Source organism: Ictidomys tridecemlineatus, chromosome X (assembly GCF_052094955.1).
Source record: "Ictidomys tridecemlineatus isolate mIctTri1 chromosome X, mIctTri1.hap1, whole genome shotgun sequence".
NCBI lineage: Eukaryota > Metazoa > Chordata > Mammalia > Rodentia > Sciuridae > Ictidomys > Ictidomys tridecemlineatus.
The window spans coordinates 108,644,346-108,662,653 of NC_135493.1; the positions used below are offsets into that span (position 1 = coordinate 108,644,346).

The window sequence follows — 18,308 nt, forward strand, 5'->3', positions numbered from 1 at the left end:
GAAAACATTTGTCTTCATACCTTCAGATTTTCTTCTCCTGAAGGATTTGTACATCTAGGACTTAGGCAGTAGAACCGAGATAATTATAAAAATAGTTAAAACTTTAAGTTAGTAATGTCTTCTGAATGCATGGAAATGTTAACACTATTTTCTTTGATTACTTTTTTTCCAGGTGATTCATGGCAGGGGACGTGGAAGGATTCTGTTCCTCCATCCATGACACCAGTGTCTCTGCTGGGTTCAGAGCACTGTATGAGGAGGGATTGCTTCTTGATGTCACTCTGGTTATTGAAGATCATCAGTTCCAGGCCCATAAAGCACTCTTGGCCACCCAGAGTGATTACTTCAGAATTATGTTCACTGCAGACATGAGGGAACGAGATCAGGACAAAATTCATTTGAAAGGTCTAACTGCTACTGGTTTCAGCCACGTCCTTCAATTTATGTACTATGGAACTATAGAACTGAGTATGAATACTGTTCATGAAATTCTTCAGGCCGCCATGTATGTGCAACTTATAGAAGTGGTGAAGTTCTGCTGCTCTTTTCTCTTAGCGAAAATCTGCTTAGAAAATTGTGCAGAAATTATGAGACTCTTAGATGATTTTGGTGTAAACATCGAGGGAGTCAGGGAGAAGCTGGACGCCTTTCTGCTAGACAACTTTGTGCCACTCATGTCCAGGCCTGACTTCTTGTCCTATCTGAGCTTCGAGAAGCTCATGTCTTATTTGGATAATGATCATCTGAGCAGGTTCCCAGAGATAGAGCTGTACGAGGCTGTGCAGTCTTGGCTGCGGCATGATAGAAGACGCTGGAGACATACCGATACCATCATTCAGAACATCAGGTTTTGTTTGATGACCCCATCCAGTGTTTTTGAGAAGGTTGGTGCATTTGAAAGCAATAGACAGGACTCATCATTTAGTTAAGGCACTATGTCTTTATAGCTAAGATTCCAAGATTTGGTCAGGAACCAGAAAATGAAATGAATAGTTTGTAAGAATAGTTTATAATAAGCCTGATTTTGTTGTAGCTTATACATTTAGGATTTTTAAAATACATTTTGTGGGTGCAAAATGAGGTAGAAATGATTCATTTTTAAAGTACTTTTAAAGTTGAATCATAATTATTTGATATAAATTATTGCAAGTTTGCTTTATCTTTTTTTTCACAAAGTAATTAAATCTGAACTGGGTCAGGCTAACTATTTTTAAAAATTAAGTAATACATGCTGGATTGGCATTGAGAGTTTTACAGTTTCTTACAGTACACATTAATACAGTTTCTTATTCTTCTAAAATATAATTAAGACACATAAAATAGCTCTTGAAAACCAACATGCCATTTTAGTGATTTTCTTCACTACTCTCACCTAGTTCTTTTTCCTCCCCCATTTCACTGTGAATACTAACTAAATTTAACTGTGAAAACATGTTACATGTCTAAAAACATTTTGGCATTTTGAAACAAGTAGACTATAAATCCTTAATCTGCATTGATCAGACATCACTGCACATATTATCATGTAAATGATTCTTTCTTAAAAATACTCTTTATTCAAAATAATCTTGGCCTTTTTGCATGTAAGCATTTTTATTTTTATATCAAGAGTCTCACTTGTGATCCATTCTTGCCCAAAGAAGAGAGAGTAGTTTCAGTAATTGCTTAACTTAATTGGTTTCTAATCATATGGTTACCTCTGGGGCTCTGTTTACCTCTTGCATCTTTTCTTCTTTCTAGAAAGCACACAAAGCTTGGTTGACATCCTTCATGTTAAACAATTCCTCAGCTTTAGTTACCAGACCTGGTGATAAAAATATAATATTTGCAAAGGAGGGTTGTTTATGCCATTTGAAAAATAAACAAATTTGCGCCTTTGAATAACACTCAGTGGCCTGACATGTGTTTTTTTCCTCTGAAATGCTATGAAATGTCATTATCTTATATATTTAATAGAGAACTCAATTTTGTGTGATTTTATCTTTATTTTCTGAATATATTGATATGATAGAAATAATTGAAATTTAAGATTCATCATCATCATCATCATCATCTTCATCTACTTTTTTTGTTTTTGTTTTTTGTGGTACTGGGGACTAAACCCAGGGGTGCTCTACCAGTGAGCTACATCACCAGCCCTTTATCGTTTTCTTTTTAAATTTTGATATGGGGCCTTGCTAAGTTCCTGAGGCTGGCCTTGAACTTGAAATCCTCCTGCCTTAGTCTCCTGAGTCACTGGGATTACGGTATGTACCATCAGGCCCAGCAAGAATATACTTCTTACTTATTCTTTTTGTTCTGTGAGAATCAGCTCCACATCAACTGTGTAAGTCATTTGCTCTGATGTTATGATTTTGTCCTTACTATTGTTTTTATTGCTTTTGTCCCCCTGGAGAATCTTGTTTTGTGTTTATACATTATATGCAAATGCTTTCCCACTACTAAAATAAAACCCCTCCAACTTTAGTCTAGATGGAAGTATTTGTGAAATAGAAAATTAGATTTCCCCTCTTGTGTAGGACAGTTTGATGGATAATTAATAGCAGTAATTGATTTGTGAGTCCTGAGATGCAGAGCTTTTTTACCTTTCAGTCATCAGTTCAAGGTAGGCAATAGTGACAGTGGCTAAAATTTAATAGGTAGGTTTTCAACTTATAGAAAATATCAGTTGGACCCTCTGATGGATTCCTTTGACATCTGCAGCACAGGAAGTAGTTCTTTCCATTGGCCAGGTATTGGGAGTTATCAAAATAATTTTTATTAAGGCTTCCTTCTGAAATTACTTTCTTAGGAAAATTTAATTAAGGACCCAGCCAGAAGAAATTTTTGTTTTTTGTAATGTAATATAAATCTTTTTAGTTTTACTTTAGTAATATTGATAAGATAAGTGGAAGGTAGCAAGTGATTCTTACCTTAGTAGTTTGTGAGGTGTTAGAGGAATTTATGGCTTTCTAAATGTTGAAAAACACTATTGTGGACAGATTTGAGATATTATTTCTAGAAATGACTCCAAAAACCAAACTAATATGGAAAATTTGGTTGGACAATAAGAATTTAGAGTATTTTGCGCCATACCATTTTGATTTCCTTGAAAATTGGACCTGGGCCTAGGGTGTAGCCCAGTAGTGGAACACTTGCCTAGCATGCTTGGAAGGCTTTAGTTTTTTGTTTTTTTAAACCAGGGATTGATCCCAGAGGGGCTTAACCACTAAGCCACATCCCCAGTCCTTTGAACATTTTATTTATTTATTTATTTTAATATTTATTTTTAGGTGTATTTGGACACAATGCCTTTATTTTATTTATTTATATGTGGTGCTGAGGATCAAACCCAGGGCTCTACACACGTTAGGAGAGCACTCCACCATTGAGCCACAACCCCAGCCCTTAATATTTTATTTAGAGATATCGCTTTGCTGAGTTGCTTAGGTCCTTGCTGAATTGCTGAGGCTGGCTTTGAACTTATGATCCTTCTGCCTTGGCCTCCCCAGTGGCAGGGTTACAAGTGTTCACCACTGCAAGGCTTGGGTTTTTGTTTTATTTTGTTTTGTTTTTTAGTACTGGGGATTGAACTCAGGGCCACATCCCCAGCCCTATTTTGTATTTTTATTTAGAGACAGGATCTCACTGAGTTGCTTAGCGCCTCACTTTTGCTGAGGCTGGATTTGAACTTGTGATCCTCCTGCTTTAGACCCCTAAGCCACTGGGATTACAGGTGTGCTCCACCACGCCCAGCTAAGGCTTGGATTTTGATCCCTAGCACAACAACAAAAAAAGGATGGGGCCCATCTATTTTTCCTGCATTCAGCAAACTACATGTCTCAAACAAGGCCATTCTAACATCCATCATATATGCATGGCCTCAGAATGGGCATAGAAATAAAGCAAAGTTGTATCTGTGTTATTCCTTTTTTAGTAAGAGAATCTTTATGAAAAAAGTGTCAGTTTTGACTTGTGGTTTTATCCTATTTGCTGAAATTTGGAAAGACAGATCTTGATAGGCACTTTTTGTCTTTAGCTTTAACATGTTTTAAATTCACTTATGAGACTTTCTGAACTTAGAAAACAACCAAAAGAAGAGTAGAGTGATCACCCATAATATCACATAGGTTAATAATTATTAACATTTTGCCTTATTTGCTAGGTAGGTAGAGGGTGTGTAGACATTATGTATAATTTGTTTTTTTTTTTTTTTTTTTAGAATTTCAATATTTATTTTTCGGTTTTTTGGCGGACACAACATCTTTGTTTGTATGTGGTGCTGAGGATCGAACCCGGGCCGCACGCATGCCAGGCGAGCGAGCTACCGCTTGAGCCACATCCCCAGCCCTGTTTTGGTTTGTTTTAAAAAATTTTTTTATAGTTATAGATGGACAGCATGCCTTTATTTTGTCTATTTTTATGTGGTGCCAAGGATTGAACCCAGTGTCTTACACATGCTAGGCAATTCTCTGCCACTGAGTTACAGTCCCAGCCCCATTTTGTTTTTTTTTCCGCTAAACCATTTCAAAGAAAGTTGTAGCCATCATCCCTAACTACTTCAACTCTTGCATCTCCCAAGCGTCTCTCAAGAGTAAGGATATTATCCTAAATAGCCATAATAATATTGTCACACCTAAGGAAATTAACAATTTCTTAATGTTGTGTAATATCTAGCCCATTTTTGGATTTTCTCAGTTGTTCCAAAAATGTCTTTTTTTTAAAGCTTCTTTCATGAACAAGGATTTAATCAAGGTTCACATAGCACATTTGGTTGTCTTTCTTTAATCTAGAATTATCTCTCTTTTCTCCATTCATCATAGGATGTTCAAACATAAAGTTGAATAAATAGTCTAGTAGTGAATACATGTATACCTAGATTTAACAACTGTTACATCTGCCATATTTGCTCTATAACCTTGAAAATACATTGTAAATATCAAGATACCTCATTCCTGAATACTTACCATAGTTTTCCTAAAAATAAGAACTTTTCCCTCACTAAATACAATACTATTCCACCTAGGAAAATTAAGATGTCACAAATAGAGCTAATCCATATTCACATTTTCCCAGCTGTCACCAAAATTCACTAGAATTTAATCAAGGTTTATGCATTGCTTTGGGCTATCATGTGCTTTCCTAATCTGGAACAGTCCCCCAGTACCCATTTTTTTTTTGAGAAAGATCAGACCCATCGTCTGATCTTAGAAGACTCTCTTACTAAAAAAAGGAATTGTCTTTCACATTCTGGATATATCTAATCATTTCCTTGTGTTGTGTTATCTTAGTTCCTCTATTCCCTTTATTTCCTATTAATAGTAATTTTTTAGCATCATATTTTTCAGGAAAATATTGTTGTATTGCCAGAGAAAAACTTGTAAAACCACTTAGCAACTTTGATCAAACTTAGAAATCATTCTTTTTGTGTTATGAGGTCAGGTGGCCCAATTCTATAAACAAAAATTGTCAGGAATTTTATTAACACTAATCTAATTAGAATCATGGAATTCTCTTCCTTTTAAAAAATTTAGAATATTTCAGTATATTGAGACTATAACTAGTTGGAAGTGTCAATCAAAAGATTTCTTTTTATAAAAAAATCAGTATGGGTGCTAGGGGTGTAGCTCAGTGGTAGAACATGTGCTTAGCATGTGTAAGACTCTGGGTTTAAGGATAGTATTTCAACCTTAATCAATTCAGAAATAATTGAGGGCTGGAGATGTAGTTCAATGGTAAAACCCTTCAATTCCCTAGCACACACACACCCAAATAACTATGTATCTGAGTCTAGAACTGTGTTGTTGAGTACAGTTGCTACTGGTAGTTATTGAATAATTGAAATGTGGCTAGTCTGAAATATCAAAGACTAAAAATGTGGCTAGTCTGAAATATCAAAGACAAAAAGGATATAAATTACCTCAAGTGGTTTTTTTGTGTGTGTGGTGCTGGGGATTGAAGGGTTTTACCACTGAACTACATCTCCAGCCCTCAATAATTTCTGAATTAAGGTTGAAATACCATCATGGATATACTGTGTTAAATATATTGTTTAAATCAGTTTTACCATTTTATTTATTTATTTTTTGTACTGGAGATTGAACCCAGGGTGCTCTACCACTGAGCTATATCCCCAGCCCCCCCTCCCCCCCTTTTTTTTGAGACCGGGTCTTGCTAAATTGATGAGGCTGGCTTCAAACTTATGATCCTCTTGCCTCAAATGTGGCTACTAGAAAATGTAAAATTACTTCTTTGGCTTGTGATTATGGGTCAGATTATATTTCTGTTACACAGTGTTGCTTATGTAAAGCTAAAGAAGTGAATTGTTGGAATCTCTGAATATGCATACAGTAAATAGCCGTTTTCACATATTTAACCCCTCTCCCACATTCCCAGCCTTTAGAAATATTATATACAGTTAGTATGATTCTTTGGAGTGATTGATGAATATAACTGTTAATGAGTATAGCGTCTCTTTGTCAGGGTTCTTTCTCTGGCCTCAGGAAAATAAAAGCAATTTTACAAAACTTGAGGAAGGAACCTATGGAGATTTTTAACTTCCGTTGGTAGTTAACTATCAGATATGAGCAGTGGCTTCTTAGAGAGGGGGATGGGGTTATTCTGTATCTTTAAGGATATCTTTTCCTCACTGATTCCAAGAACCTGAATATTGCCCTCTAGTTGTACAGAAATCTTTGGGTTTATTCTATTACAGTATCTTTCTCTGTAGTTCTCTACTGGATTTCCCCCTCAGCTAAAAACACTGCCTTAACTTCTATATTGAATTCTCTGTGGGACCAGCACCAAAGAGGCCAAGGCTTTTAGATTTCCTTCCATTTTATTAGAGGCAGTAATTCTATTTATCTGAATGCTTCTCTCTCACACACACACACACACACACACACACACACACACACACAGATTTTTTTGTGTGTGGATGTGTATACAAACATACATACATACATATATGTGTGTATACATATATGCCAGGTTGTGCACAAAGTGCTGTACACATAGGTAGATTCTACATGTTATCCCTGTTTTGTAGATAGGAAAACAGTCTCAAGTTAGGAATATTATTCCAGAACAAGTAGCACTGTCATTGTCCAGACTGGAACTCAGGTCTGCTTTCTTCCCAGTCCAGGGATTTTTCTGTTTAACTGATAGAGTAGGGAAAAGACTTTTTAAAGTGCGGAAGGCATGCTGTTAACCTGTGGTCCAGCCTGGGTAATTTTGAAGTTGTTATCCTTGTGAAAATTCTAATGTGTTTGCTTGAGCAAAACAGCCTGAAAAGTTAAATAGTACTGAAAGAATATAAGGTGTGAAAGCATGATTCAGGAGTTTCCACTGTATAATCAAAGAAATCTGAAGATTTAAGATTTTCTCTCTCTGGGTGTCTGGTACTGGGGATGGAATTCCAGGAACTCACATTAGGTAAGCACTGAGCTATGTTCTTCAACTGGATCCTGTCCTTTTGACCTAGTAGTTTGATTTTTTTTATTGGTGCATCATAATTATACCTAATACTAAATTCATTATACCATATTTGTACATGAACATAATTTTATTAATCTGATTCTCTAGTACCTTCCCTTTCCTTCCCCTCCTCCATCTCCCTGAATCACTTGCTTTATTCTGATCTTCCTTCCATTATTATAATTAATAATTATTATTTTAAATAGTGCATTAGTAGTTTGAGTTCTTATGGTTTGTTTATATATAGTGGATTCCTAGTTTCAAAACTAGAGTACAGTTTTAGTGTTCACTTACACAAATGTCTGTGGCATGTATTTTTACCAGCTCTGATGGTCTTTGCACCTATTAATAAGGTAAGGCCTGACGTTTGTCATTCTGAATTTCAGTGAAGATTTAAATTGTTTAACTGCTCTTTTTGGTCTTTTGACTGTTTTTCTTGATCCTGAGGATTTAACCTAGGCACCGTTTATCAGTAAGCTACATGCTTGTGACCTTCCTGCCTCAGCCTCCTGAGCTGCTGGGATTATAGGCATGCCTGTTGTTCTTAATCTCATGCTTGGGTGGTATGATATTCTGATTAATTGCAGCACAACCCATGTGGTAAAGGGTAGATGGTGAGTGTTCCTCTAAAATCCCTTCACTCAGGCAGTAGAACATGTTTTGACTAATTTAACACTTGTCTGATGTAAAATTTCTGTCCAACAACTAAACCATAAACTGCAGTGAATATTTTAAAGAATATTAGCCAAATATTCTTGAAAAAAGTTTGCTTACATCTAATGACTAGGTAGATCTAGAGGATTACGTGAAAATTTCCTTCTAACCCTCAGTTTTAGAAGTACATGAGAAACAAGTAGTACTCTATTTGACAGTAAAAATGGGTTTTTAAGAAAAAATGTGAAATTTGATTAGAATTTCTGATAAGTGAGTTGTTTTTGAAAAGCTTAAGTCATCTTTAGATATTAAACATTATTTATGTAGCTTAAACTTGAAATTGCTTAAATTAACAGTCAACTCACTTGCCCCTTGGAGTGAAAGCACAGAGATGAGTGGGTTTTCTGTTGGAAACTAGGTCAATGGATGAAGTGTACTTTCTCAGTTAACTTAAATGTTTTTTTTCTGCATTGGTCTCCTCTTTGCTGACCCCCTCCTCCTAGACCCCATGGATTTGGATTATAATTAACACATATGCAGTTCTTTAAAAATCATCCAAGGTGCTTTTCTCCTCTGAAATCTTCTACATTTTATATGTAGATATAGAGTGCTCTTATATTCTACCTTTGGCTTACATTCATTGCTGACTGTGGATTCCTGAAGAGTGCCAGAAATCTAGGTGTTGATTGCTGTTAGGGCCCTGAGAAAGACAACATCTTAGTGAATGTATTGAGAAGACAGGAACCTATTGAAAATAGGAGTTTAAAAATTTAGTCTTACTTGCCAATTTTCCTTTGAAATAAGATGAAAACAAATGCATAGGAGAATTGGAAATTAAAGAGGAAGATATAGAATTAGAAACCAGTATGTTGACATGTAAAAGGAGAAACCCTTTGTAATTCATTATGGGGAAAAAGAAAAACCAAATGATAAGTGGAAAATGAATCAAAGGGTTATGGGATTTAACTCAGTGGTACAGTGTTTATCTGACATACAAGAGGCCCTGAGTTCATTTCCCAGCAAAATATCAGAGAAGTCTGGAAATGACTGGAGAAAAGGTTAGGTGTCAGAAAGGAACAAGGTGAAATATTTTAGATTTGAGGCTTTGGGGTTTTGAATTTTCAGATTTATTATCTGGAAAAGACTACATGTATTATAAGTAAGCATTGCTCACCCAGAAGTTAGTTTTAGAATTAAGCAAGCCATTTATTTGGCTCTGCTCTACTGTATAAATAAAACATTTATATAGTGGAGAGTGTTTCCATCAATAGGAAAAAGTCCCTCATAAGTTGAGAATCCTAGAATTTAGTTGTGCTAAGTATTAGTATATGCAGATAGTAAAAAGATTGTCTTAAAGGTTTTTTAAAAATGCATTTTTCTCCTTTTAGACTTGTGTATTAGTTTATAACAGTGATCTATTGTACATAAATTGAAAGAAAATTAAGACTTTCTAAGCACATTTATTTTTGAATCTAGACAAGATGAAGGGATGGAAAACTTACAAAATTGTGCTGAGACTCTGAATCTTGTTGAGGGAGCCTTTCCTTTGCCCCCATTTATCTTGGTCACTTTACTTTGGGAGTTTAATTTGGTACTTCAGTCTCTTGCCAGCTTAGAGAGTAGAGTTTGCATAAATTCTTATTAAAATTTGTCTTTGCTATTTGGTATTTGACTGTATAGTTGGTCATATTCTGTGGTTTTTCCATCCACAAATTCAGTTACCCTAGGATTGAAAATATCCCCCCCCACAAATGGCATCATTTTTCCTTGTCATTTCTTAAGCAATAATAGTGTAACAGCTATTTACATATCAATCTAGACAAGATTTAAAGCATACCAGAGCATATGTGTAGGTTAAATGCAAATCCAGTGCTATTTTATATGAGACTTGCATCTGCAGGAGGTCCTGGAACCAGTTCCCCTCAGATACCAAGGGATGACTATAATTATAGTATTATTAAAAGGATTTGCACTTAGCCTGGACTGATTTTTTTTTCATAGCCTTATCCTGGTCATTAACTTGTTTTTTTCAGGACAAAGGGATTAATTAAAGGCATTTTGCACCTAGCTGTTTTAATGATGATTTTGTTTCACATGAATCAATATAAGCTTTCATTTTGAGCATGTTTTTTCCCACTTCAGTGCTGGGGATTGAACTCAGGGCCCCTCACATGCTTGGCAAGCAGTCTACTACTGAGCAGCACGATTTTTATAAATAAAGACTTCTTGTACCAGGGTAGATAGTTTTGCAATACAACAAATAAAGACCATTCCACATTTTATTGAGAATTAAAATTATATCAAGTGTACCTATGGTTCCCAAGGATATGATTTGTTTTTAGCATTAGAGCCCCATGATAGTAACTGCTTTGTTTCTGGATATTTCCCTTGAAAAAATTAATCATTATTCAAAAAGAATGATAAAACTAATGACCAGGACTCAGTTTTCCACTTGATACTTTGTCATTCTGAGAATTAAGTTAATGATTTTTTGGATGCAGGAAGGGCCAGAGAGGTGTCTCTTCATGTAACTGACCTCTTTTTTGGAGGAGAAAATATCTAAACCTGGAGGCTTGTTCAGGGTCACATAGTGACTTGATGACATTGTCAAGCCCTAAACTGGATCTTAAGTTTGGGTATTATTTCCACCCCATTACTCTAACACACACACTGATGGATAGACTAAAAGGCATTTTATTTCTTTGGTTTAATATAAGAGTATTGGGCATTTTAAAAATCATTTCAGGGCTTGGTGTGTAGCTCAGTGGTAGAGCACTTGCCTAGCAGGTGTGAGACCAGTAGCTAGCTGGGCATGGTGTCACATGCCTGTAATCCCAGAGACTCAGGAGGCCAAAGCAGAAAGATTAGAAGTTGGAGACCAGCCTCAGCAACTCAGAGAGGCCTGAAGCAACTTAGTGGGACCCTGTCTCTAAAATTTTAAAAAGGACTAGGGATGTGGCTCAGGGATTGAGAACCTCTGAGTTAAATCCCTAGTACTCCCCCCGCCCCCCCCGCCCCCCCCCCCCCCCCCCCCCCGCAAAAAAAAGTACAATAGCTGATAATATCTTATTGGCTGGTTAGGGTATGGGAATGTGGCTCAGAGGTACAGTGCTTGCTTAACATGTGGAAGGCCCCAGGTTCAATCCCCAGCACTACATTAAAATATTTTAAATAAAAATTGGCTGGTTAAAAGCCTAAAATAATTTCAGACTAGCCAGTTTTAGTAGATCTTTAAAATTCCAGATTTTAATCAAATGAAAGTAAACTCTGTGGAAATGCCCCTTTTTATTTGGAAGTACTGAGAAGAGAACCCAGGATCTTGAACATGCCAGGCAAGTGTTGTTCCACTGAACTATATTCCCAGCTCAGGAAATGCCTACTTCATGTTGCAAGTTCCATTTTCAGTCTCTAAAAATTAAGGATGGTATATACAAATTACCTGTAAAAATAATATCTTAATACTTATTAATTATATTTAATATTTTTGATATTTATTATAAGTATTTAGTAAATAGATTATGTAATATTTTGACAGTGAATAGAGAAACAGAGTCTTTGCCCAGTAGTAGACCTAGCTATTGAATATTTTCAGGCACCACATTCAATATTAATCATTTCTCAATTTTCCTCCTATGCTAACTATATACATTTATCTATGGATACAATTACATTAAACTAAAAAGTTTAGAGGAGGGAATGGCCAATTTAAAATTTCAGACCACTGTGTTTTTTAAAATATTTTTTTTTAGTTGTCAGTGGACCTTTATTTTATTTGTGGTGCTAAAAATGGAACTCTATGCCTCATATATACTAGGCAAGTGCTCTACCACTGAGCCACAAACCCCAGCCTTGCCACAGACCACTGTTTTTGAGTGGTAATGCTTTCTAAAATTTGATATTCAGAATAAGACAAAATGCTTTTCATAATACATTTTTTTTTGGTACCAGGGATAGAACTCAGAGGCAATTGACAACTAAGCCACACCCCCAGCCCTATTTTGTATTTTATTTAAAGTCAGGATTTCACTGAGTTGCTTAGCACCTCACTTTTACTGAGGTTGGCTTTGAATTCGCAATCCTCCTGAATTCGGTCTTATAATACAATTTTTAAAGTATCAAAGCAAGAAAAGTGGTAATATTTCTAAGTTTTAAAACAAGACGTCTTTTTTATTCCTATGAAAGAATGAGGAAAGTAATTTAGAACATGAAAGAAATGTCATTCTTTCTACATCTTTCTTTTGAGGACACCTGATATATAGATAGTTAAACATACATGTGGAATAAATGATGGGAGAAATTCCTTCTCCATGAAAAGATCAGCCACAATTTTCTTTTTTAGGCTTTTTTTAATTATTAAAAATTTGTTCTCGGGGCTGGGAATATGACTTAAGTAGTAGCACGCTCGCCTGGCATGTGTGAGACACTGGGTTTGATCCTCAGCACCACATAAAAATAAAGATATTGTGTCCACCTAAAGCTAAAAAATAAATACTTAAAAAATTTGTTCTTTTTAGATAAACATGACAATAGAGTGTATTTTGACATATTATATAGCCAGTGAAACTCCACACATTTCTTTTTGTATAGCTCCCTTAATTAATGTGTTTTAAATGATTCTATTCACATAGGTCTCTGCACTGCGCTTTTTGTTTTATAGCAGAGTATATATCTGTAATTATTTTGCCCAGGATTACCAGAGGCATTAATTCCATTTCTATAATGAAGAAATTGGTTATATTTGCTGTATTGCGTGGTTTTAGATGAATACTGCAACAATAAGCTTTGGGAAAAGGGCAAGGAATATCTAGAACTAGCCTTGGCAGAGAGAAAAAGGAACTAAATAAGAGCTTCTTTAGTTGGAATATCAGCTATCTCAAAAGGCACAACTTCTATTATGGGAGCTTAGAGGCAGAATAAACTGGATAAAGAAACGTAGCTTTGATTTGGATTTTAACATAGAGTTGAAGTGACTCTTGTAAAAACTCCTTGGAACCTTGGTTTTAAAGGAACATCATAGAATAAATGGGGGAGAGGACAGAGGGACCAGAAGATTGAGTATGATGAAAGGCTAGAAAATGACTCCAAGAGCAGTTAAGCTGGACCAGTTTGATGTGACAGGTCATCTAGCCTAGTCCTCTGAGAAACATGGAATTCGTCTCTAATACTCCTCATAAGTGGTCATCCCTGGACTGCCTCCAGTGGCAGAAGGCTTACTGACTCTGGAGGCTAGTAGTCCCTGATTGGGGTTATGCAGGTACCTGTAACCTTTTTTTTAAATCTTTTTTTTTTTTTTGTAGTTGTAGATGGACAGCATGCCTTTATTTTATTTGTTTATGTGGTGCTGAGGATTGAACCCAGTGCCTCACACATGCAAGGCAAGCACTCTGCCACTGAGCTACAGCCCCAGCCCCCTGTAACCTTTTTTTTTTTTTTACTGATTACAAAAGAGGGGTATGGCCCCTGTTTCTTTTTTTTAAAAACACCCAGTATTGACCCATAAAATTGAAAAAGGGCAAGTTCCCAAGAGCTCATTGGCAACTATATATTATACACGTATACGTACACATTTTTCTCTACATATGCTGCCAACTGTGTAAAACAGTTCATTTTTAATTTTTGAGAATATTATATGTGGTATTCTGCAGTTTTCTCATTTAACATTTTGAACATCTGTGTTGGTGCATATGGATTAACCTCATTTTTTAAAATAATCATATACCAGAGTTCATCCAAGTGATGATAGATAACATGAATTAGTCTCAGTTTTTATACTCTTAAAGTAATAATGCCATGACCATCCATTATCTTGACAGTTTTAATTTCAGAGTTTTTTTGTTTGTATATTGACCAAAAATCTTCCTCCTAACTTCTACTTGGTTCTGAAAACAGATGCCATCTTTGTCCAGAGTCTTCTCTTGAATTGAAACCTTCCTCATCTAGTTGAACATTCTTCCTTTGGATCTCTTCACTGTCTTCCAGATGTGGTCCACTTTGTACATGTCTTCTTTGAAGTGTATTGATGAAACTGAACACTGTCATAGTTCTGGTTTTTACCTGAATGAAGAAGGTGGAATTGTCTCTTACTTTTAATTCAGTCCATTAATTTATTAGCATCAAAGGCTGCTGTATCATGCTGTCGGTTTATATTTAGGAGGGTCAGTTAAAACTTTATGGATCTCTGGAGCATCTGGTGAAAATATGGCTTTCCTAGCACCTCATTTTACCTCCCAATTATGCATTAACACATAATCATTGCTGCAATTTCAGTTGGTTCACAGTTCCTTGGTGTTTCTCTTCTTTATGATTAGATCTTGTTGATTAGTTTGCTGAAGTTATAGACTCTCTTACCCTCTATCAGTGCTATCACATAATCAAAAATTAAACAGGAAATAGGGTCGGTCTTGGCATTACCCAGTGAGTTGATATTGCTTCCTAGTGTGTAGCACTTTCTTCCATTTAAGTGCTGTTTTTTTTAATAATCCAGGATCCACCTCAGACCAACAAGTCTGAAGTTGGGAAATCTGGCTTTTAGTCCATTTTTCATGATTCCACACAGATTACGGAAAGTGATTAAGCAGCCCTCTCTGCAATGCCTCTCAGGATCCCAGGCCAGTATTTGTGAGATCAAATAACTTGAACCTGGTATATATCACTAGCTGGTGTTTCTTTTTTCCCCTCAACCATCTTGGATTTAAGTTTCTTCCCAGTAATTGTATTTGATCTTCAGATGGGAAAGAATAAGACATTCTTAATTGAGAATGGAAATAAAACAGGAGTAAGGCTGTTTCTTTGCCTAGCCACCCTGCGTGTGTGTGGGGTCTTCACTTTTTCCTCTGTTGTCTTTTGACTTTAGCCTCTAAAATGTCATTTATTCAATATCTAGTACTCTGTAAAGTCACAGTTCATCCTGAGGCTTCAGCATCGTTCACTGTATTCTTAAAGCTCCATTTCACTCTTCATAATGCTTATTTTATGTTCCTGTTTTTACCATCTGTTGTAAAAGGTTTTTTAACATCTGAATTCCAGAAAGCTCTCTGTGCAGCACATCAGATTTTTACTTTCCCCTTTCTTTCCTCATCAGTGTATTTTTGCAATTATGCAGTCAGCATTATGCTTTTGAGAGCCTCCAAGCCTTCTTGAGCTTTCTTACAGTTTCTGATCTTGGAATTGATCCTAATTTTCCTTTGAAAGACTTGAAATCTGCCTATCCAATATGTGCATCTTTCTCCTTCCTTTCTTGATCTCCAAACAACATGGCTGCTCTATCTAAAGATTTCTTCTACTTACACATTACCAAGTAGGTTTTACTAGTGAGGATTAGGTCCAAAGTAACAGTTGCTCTCACTTCTCCTTTACTTTCTGAAAGGACTAATTTTTTATACAAACCACAAGCATGTTATTTGATGCATTGATTAAGCTGAGATGTCCCTTGGTCAGCAATAATAGCAAATAACAGTTTTTTTTTTTTTTGTATAATGCCACATGACAGATTCCATACTAAATTCTCTCCATGAAGACTATCTCACCTATCTCCTATCACAAGATTAGGAGGCATGGGTGTTATTATCCCAATAATAATGGCTAAAGAGACAGGCTTAAGAATGTTGAATTAAATGCCCAAGATCACATAGCTTGTTTCATAATAAGAAATTTCCCAAATTGAATTCTTAGCCCATTAAGTCCAAAGTTTTTGATTCTGCAACTATTTCAACAAAATTGACACAGGAGCATTAAAAGGGGTTGGAAACCATAATCTAGAGCTTATATATCCCCTTATATATTTTCAAATGCTATAATACTTTGCCTATAAATTTTCTAAAAAGAACATAATTCTAAAAGTAATGATATTTATATCAAAGTGACCATAAGTGGTATCTTATTGCTTAATTTAAGTTTTTATAGGTGTCCCACATCTAGTCACCATAGTGGGTTGCTTGGCATAGTACTTAATTACTATGCTGGATAAGATTCTGTTACTTGAAAACCTGTGTAGCTCTTAGATCACTGATTATGCAGTAGGCATTTAAATATTTAATTTGAAGTTTATGATTTCTAGAATATTAACTTTTAGCTCCTACAAATCAGTGAGAAAAATGGGTAAGGCATACTTGTTAGATGATTCATAGAAGAAATTAATGGAAAAGGAAAATATGAAAAGATACTTATTCTCACTAATGAAATATTTTTTTGATGGCTTTAGGAGAATCCTTCCCCTTTTTTTTCTCTCGGTGTGGCGCATGAAACCCAAGGATTGCACATGCTAGGCAAGTGCTTTACCACTGAGTTATATTCCCAGGCCTTTTGAACCCAATTTTTAAATGGCAAGAACTCTTTTTTTGGGCTGGGGATATAGCTCAGTTGGTATAGAATGATTGCCTTGCATGCACAAGGCTCTGAGTTCAATCCTTAGCCCCCTCAAAACAAAAAAAGAACTTTTTTTCTGTTTATAAACATAAACATAATACATGGAGAACAAAGAGTGAAAAATGTTTGTGAAATTCTAGAGAGAATCACTGTTAACACAAGCAAACATACATAAAATTTTATTTAATTAGGATAATACTAGAGTACCATACTTTTTAAGAAACTGAATATACTGCAAACATCATTCTGTGTTAATATATAATCAGTGACATTATCCTTAGTGGCTGAGGAGTATTCCATTGTTTCTTTTTTCTTTTGTGATACTGGAGATTGAACTCAGGGGTACTTTACCTCATCCCTAGCCCTTTTTATTTTTTATTCTAAGGTAGGATCTTGCTAATTTGCTGAGGCTAGCCCCAAATCCTCCTGTCTCCGTCTCTTGAGTCACTACGATTACAGGCATGTACCACTGTGCCTGGCTTCCACTGTTACTCATAAGAGATTGAAGCCCAGTAAAACATTGGTTTTCATTTTAACTTTTTATATGTGAAGTAGAAGTAGTAAAGGATAAGGCCTGATCTTTCTCTTTTTCCTTTATTATATTATTTGTCTTATTGAAATTGCTTATTTACAGTTGCTCATTATTTGCTGATTTTTTCCACAGTTGTTATTTTGCTTGGATGCCTAATCATTGTGATCCGTATGTTCCTTTTCCTTCAGAACAGTTAATAATAGATTATATTCTCTTTGAAAGGAGTCATTAGGCTCATTCATTGAACATGTTAAGTGTTTTAATAAATGAGTATCATTTAAAGATTTTTCTAAAGAATAATGGAAGTTGTGCTGTAACATACTGAAAATTGTATGAGCTTTGGAGTAAAATTATCCTGGTTCAGGGTTCAGATCTAGCTCTACCAGTTTTAGTTACATAAACAAGTTGGTCAAGTCATTTAACATTCTAAGCTTCAGTTTTCTTATCAGGAAAATAAGGATTGTTATTACTCTCTCACAGGAGAAATAATTTAATACAAGGTGCACATATAAGCACCCAGTACAATAATAGTGTTAGTTTTCTGTCTTACATAGTTAGTCAGGGGGTTCTCAACCTTTTTTGAGCTAGTTAAGCAAAGCCCATGGAAAGATCTCTTCTCAAAGTAACAATCTTAAATGCATAAAATAAAATGGCTGAGATTACAAAGGAAATCAATTAAGGATACTTTATCAAAATGCTTAAATGTGGGCTGGGGTTGTGGCTCACTGGTAGAGCGCTTGCCTAGCATGTGTGAGGCCCTGGGTTTGATCCTCAGCACCACATAAAAATAAATAGAAATAGGGCTGAGGTTGTGGCTCAGCAGTAGAGCACTCGCCTTACACATGCAAGACCCCGGGTTCTATCCTCAGCACCACACAAAATATATATGAATAAAATAAAGGTATTGTGTCCAACTACAACTAAAAAATAAATATTTAAAAATAAACAAACAAATAAAAATAAAGGCATTGTGTCCATCTACAACCACAAAAATATTTTAAAAAATGCTTAAATGTGGTGCTTTGTTTCAAACACTTTTTTGGACTTAGATGGGGAAAGAATGAATGGCTGTATTACAGGAAGAGGAAGAAAGGAGAAGGGAAGGGAGGGGGAAATAGGAGAGAAAACTCATAAATACATATGCTTGGTCTTGACTCCTTCTGTGCTGTCATCCCAGATTTTCAACATTTTCCTGGACATTTCAAACCAGCTTATCTTTCCTGTTTTCCTGTATTGATATCACTACTCTGCCTATCACCTCAAGTCTGAATCCTCAAATCATATTCAAATCCTTGCTTTTTCA

General features: G+C 35.6%; 1 protein-coding gene across 2 annotated transcripts in view; it reads left to right on the forward strand.

Annotated features, from left to right (window-relative positions):
* Positions 1-18,308, forward strand: part of Klhl15 (kelch like family member 15) — a 48,229-nt gene that overhangs the window by 19,000 nt on the left and 10,921 nt on the right. For both annotated transcript variants that reach the window (XM_005334802.5, XM_078035026.1), the window contains one exon: positions 173-884. In XM_005334802.5, coding sequence (XP_005334859.1) covers positions 180-884 — 705 coding nt within the window. In that variant the 5' untranslated portion in view covers positions 173-179. The remainder of the gene's footprint in view (positions 1-172; positions 885-18,308) is intronic.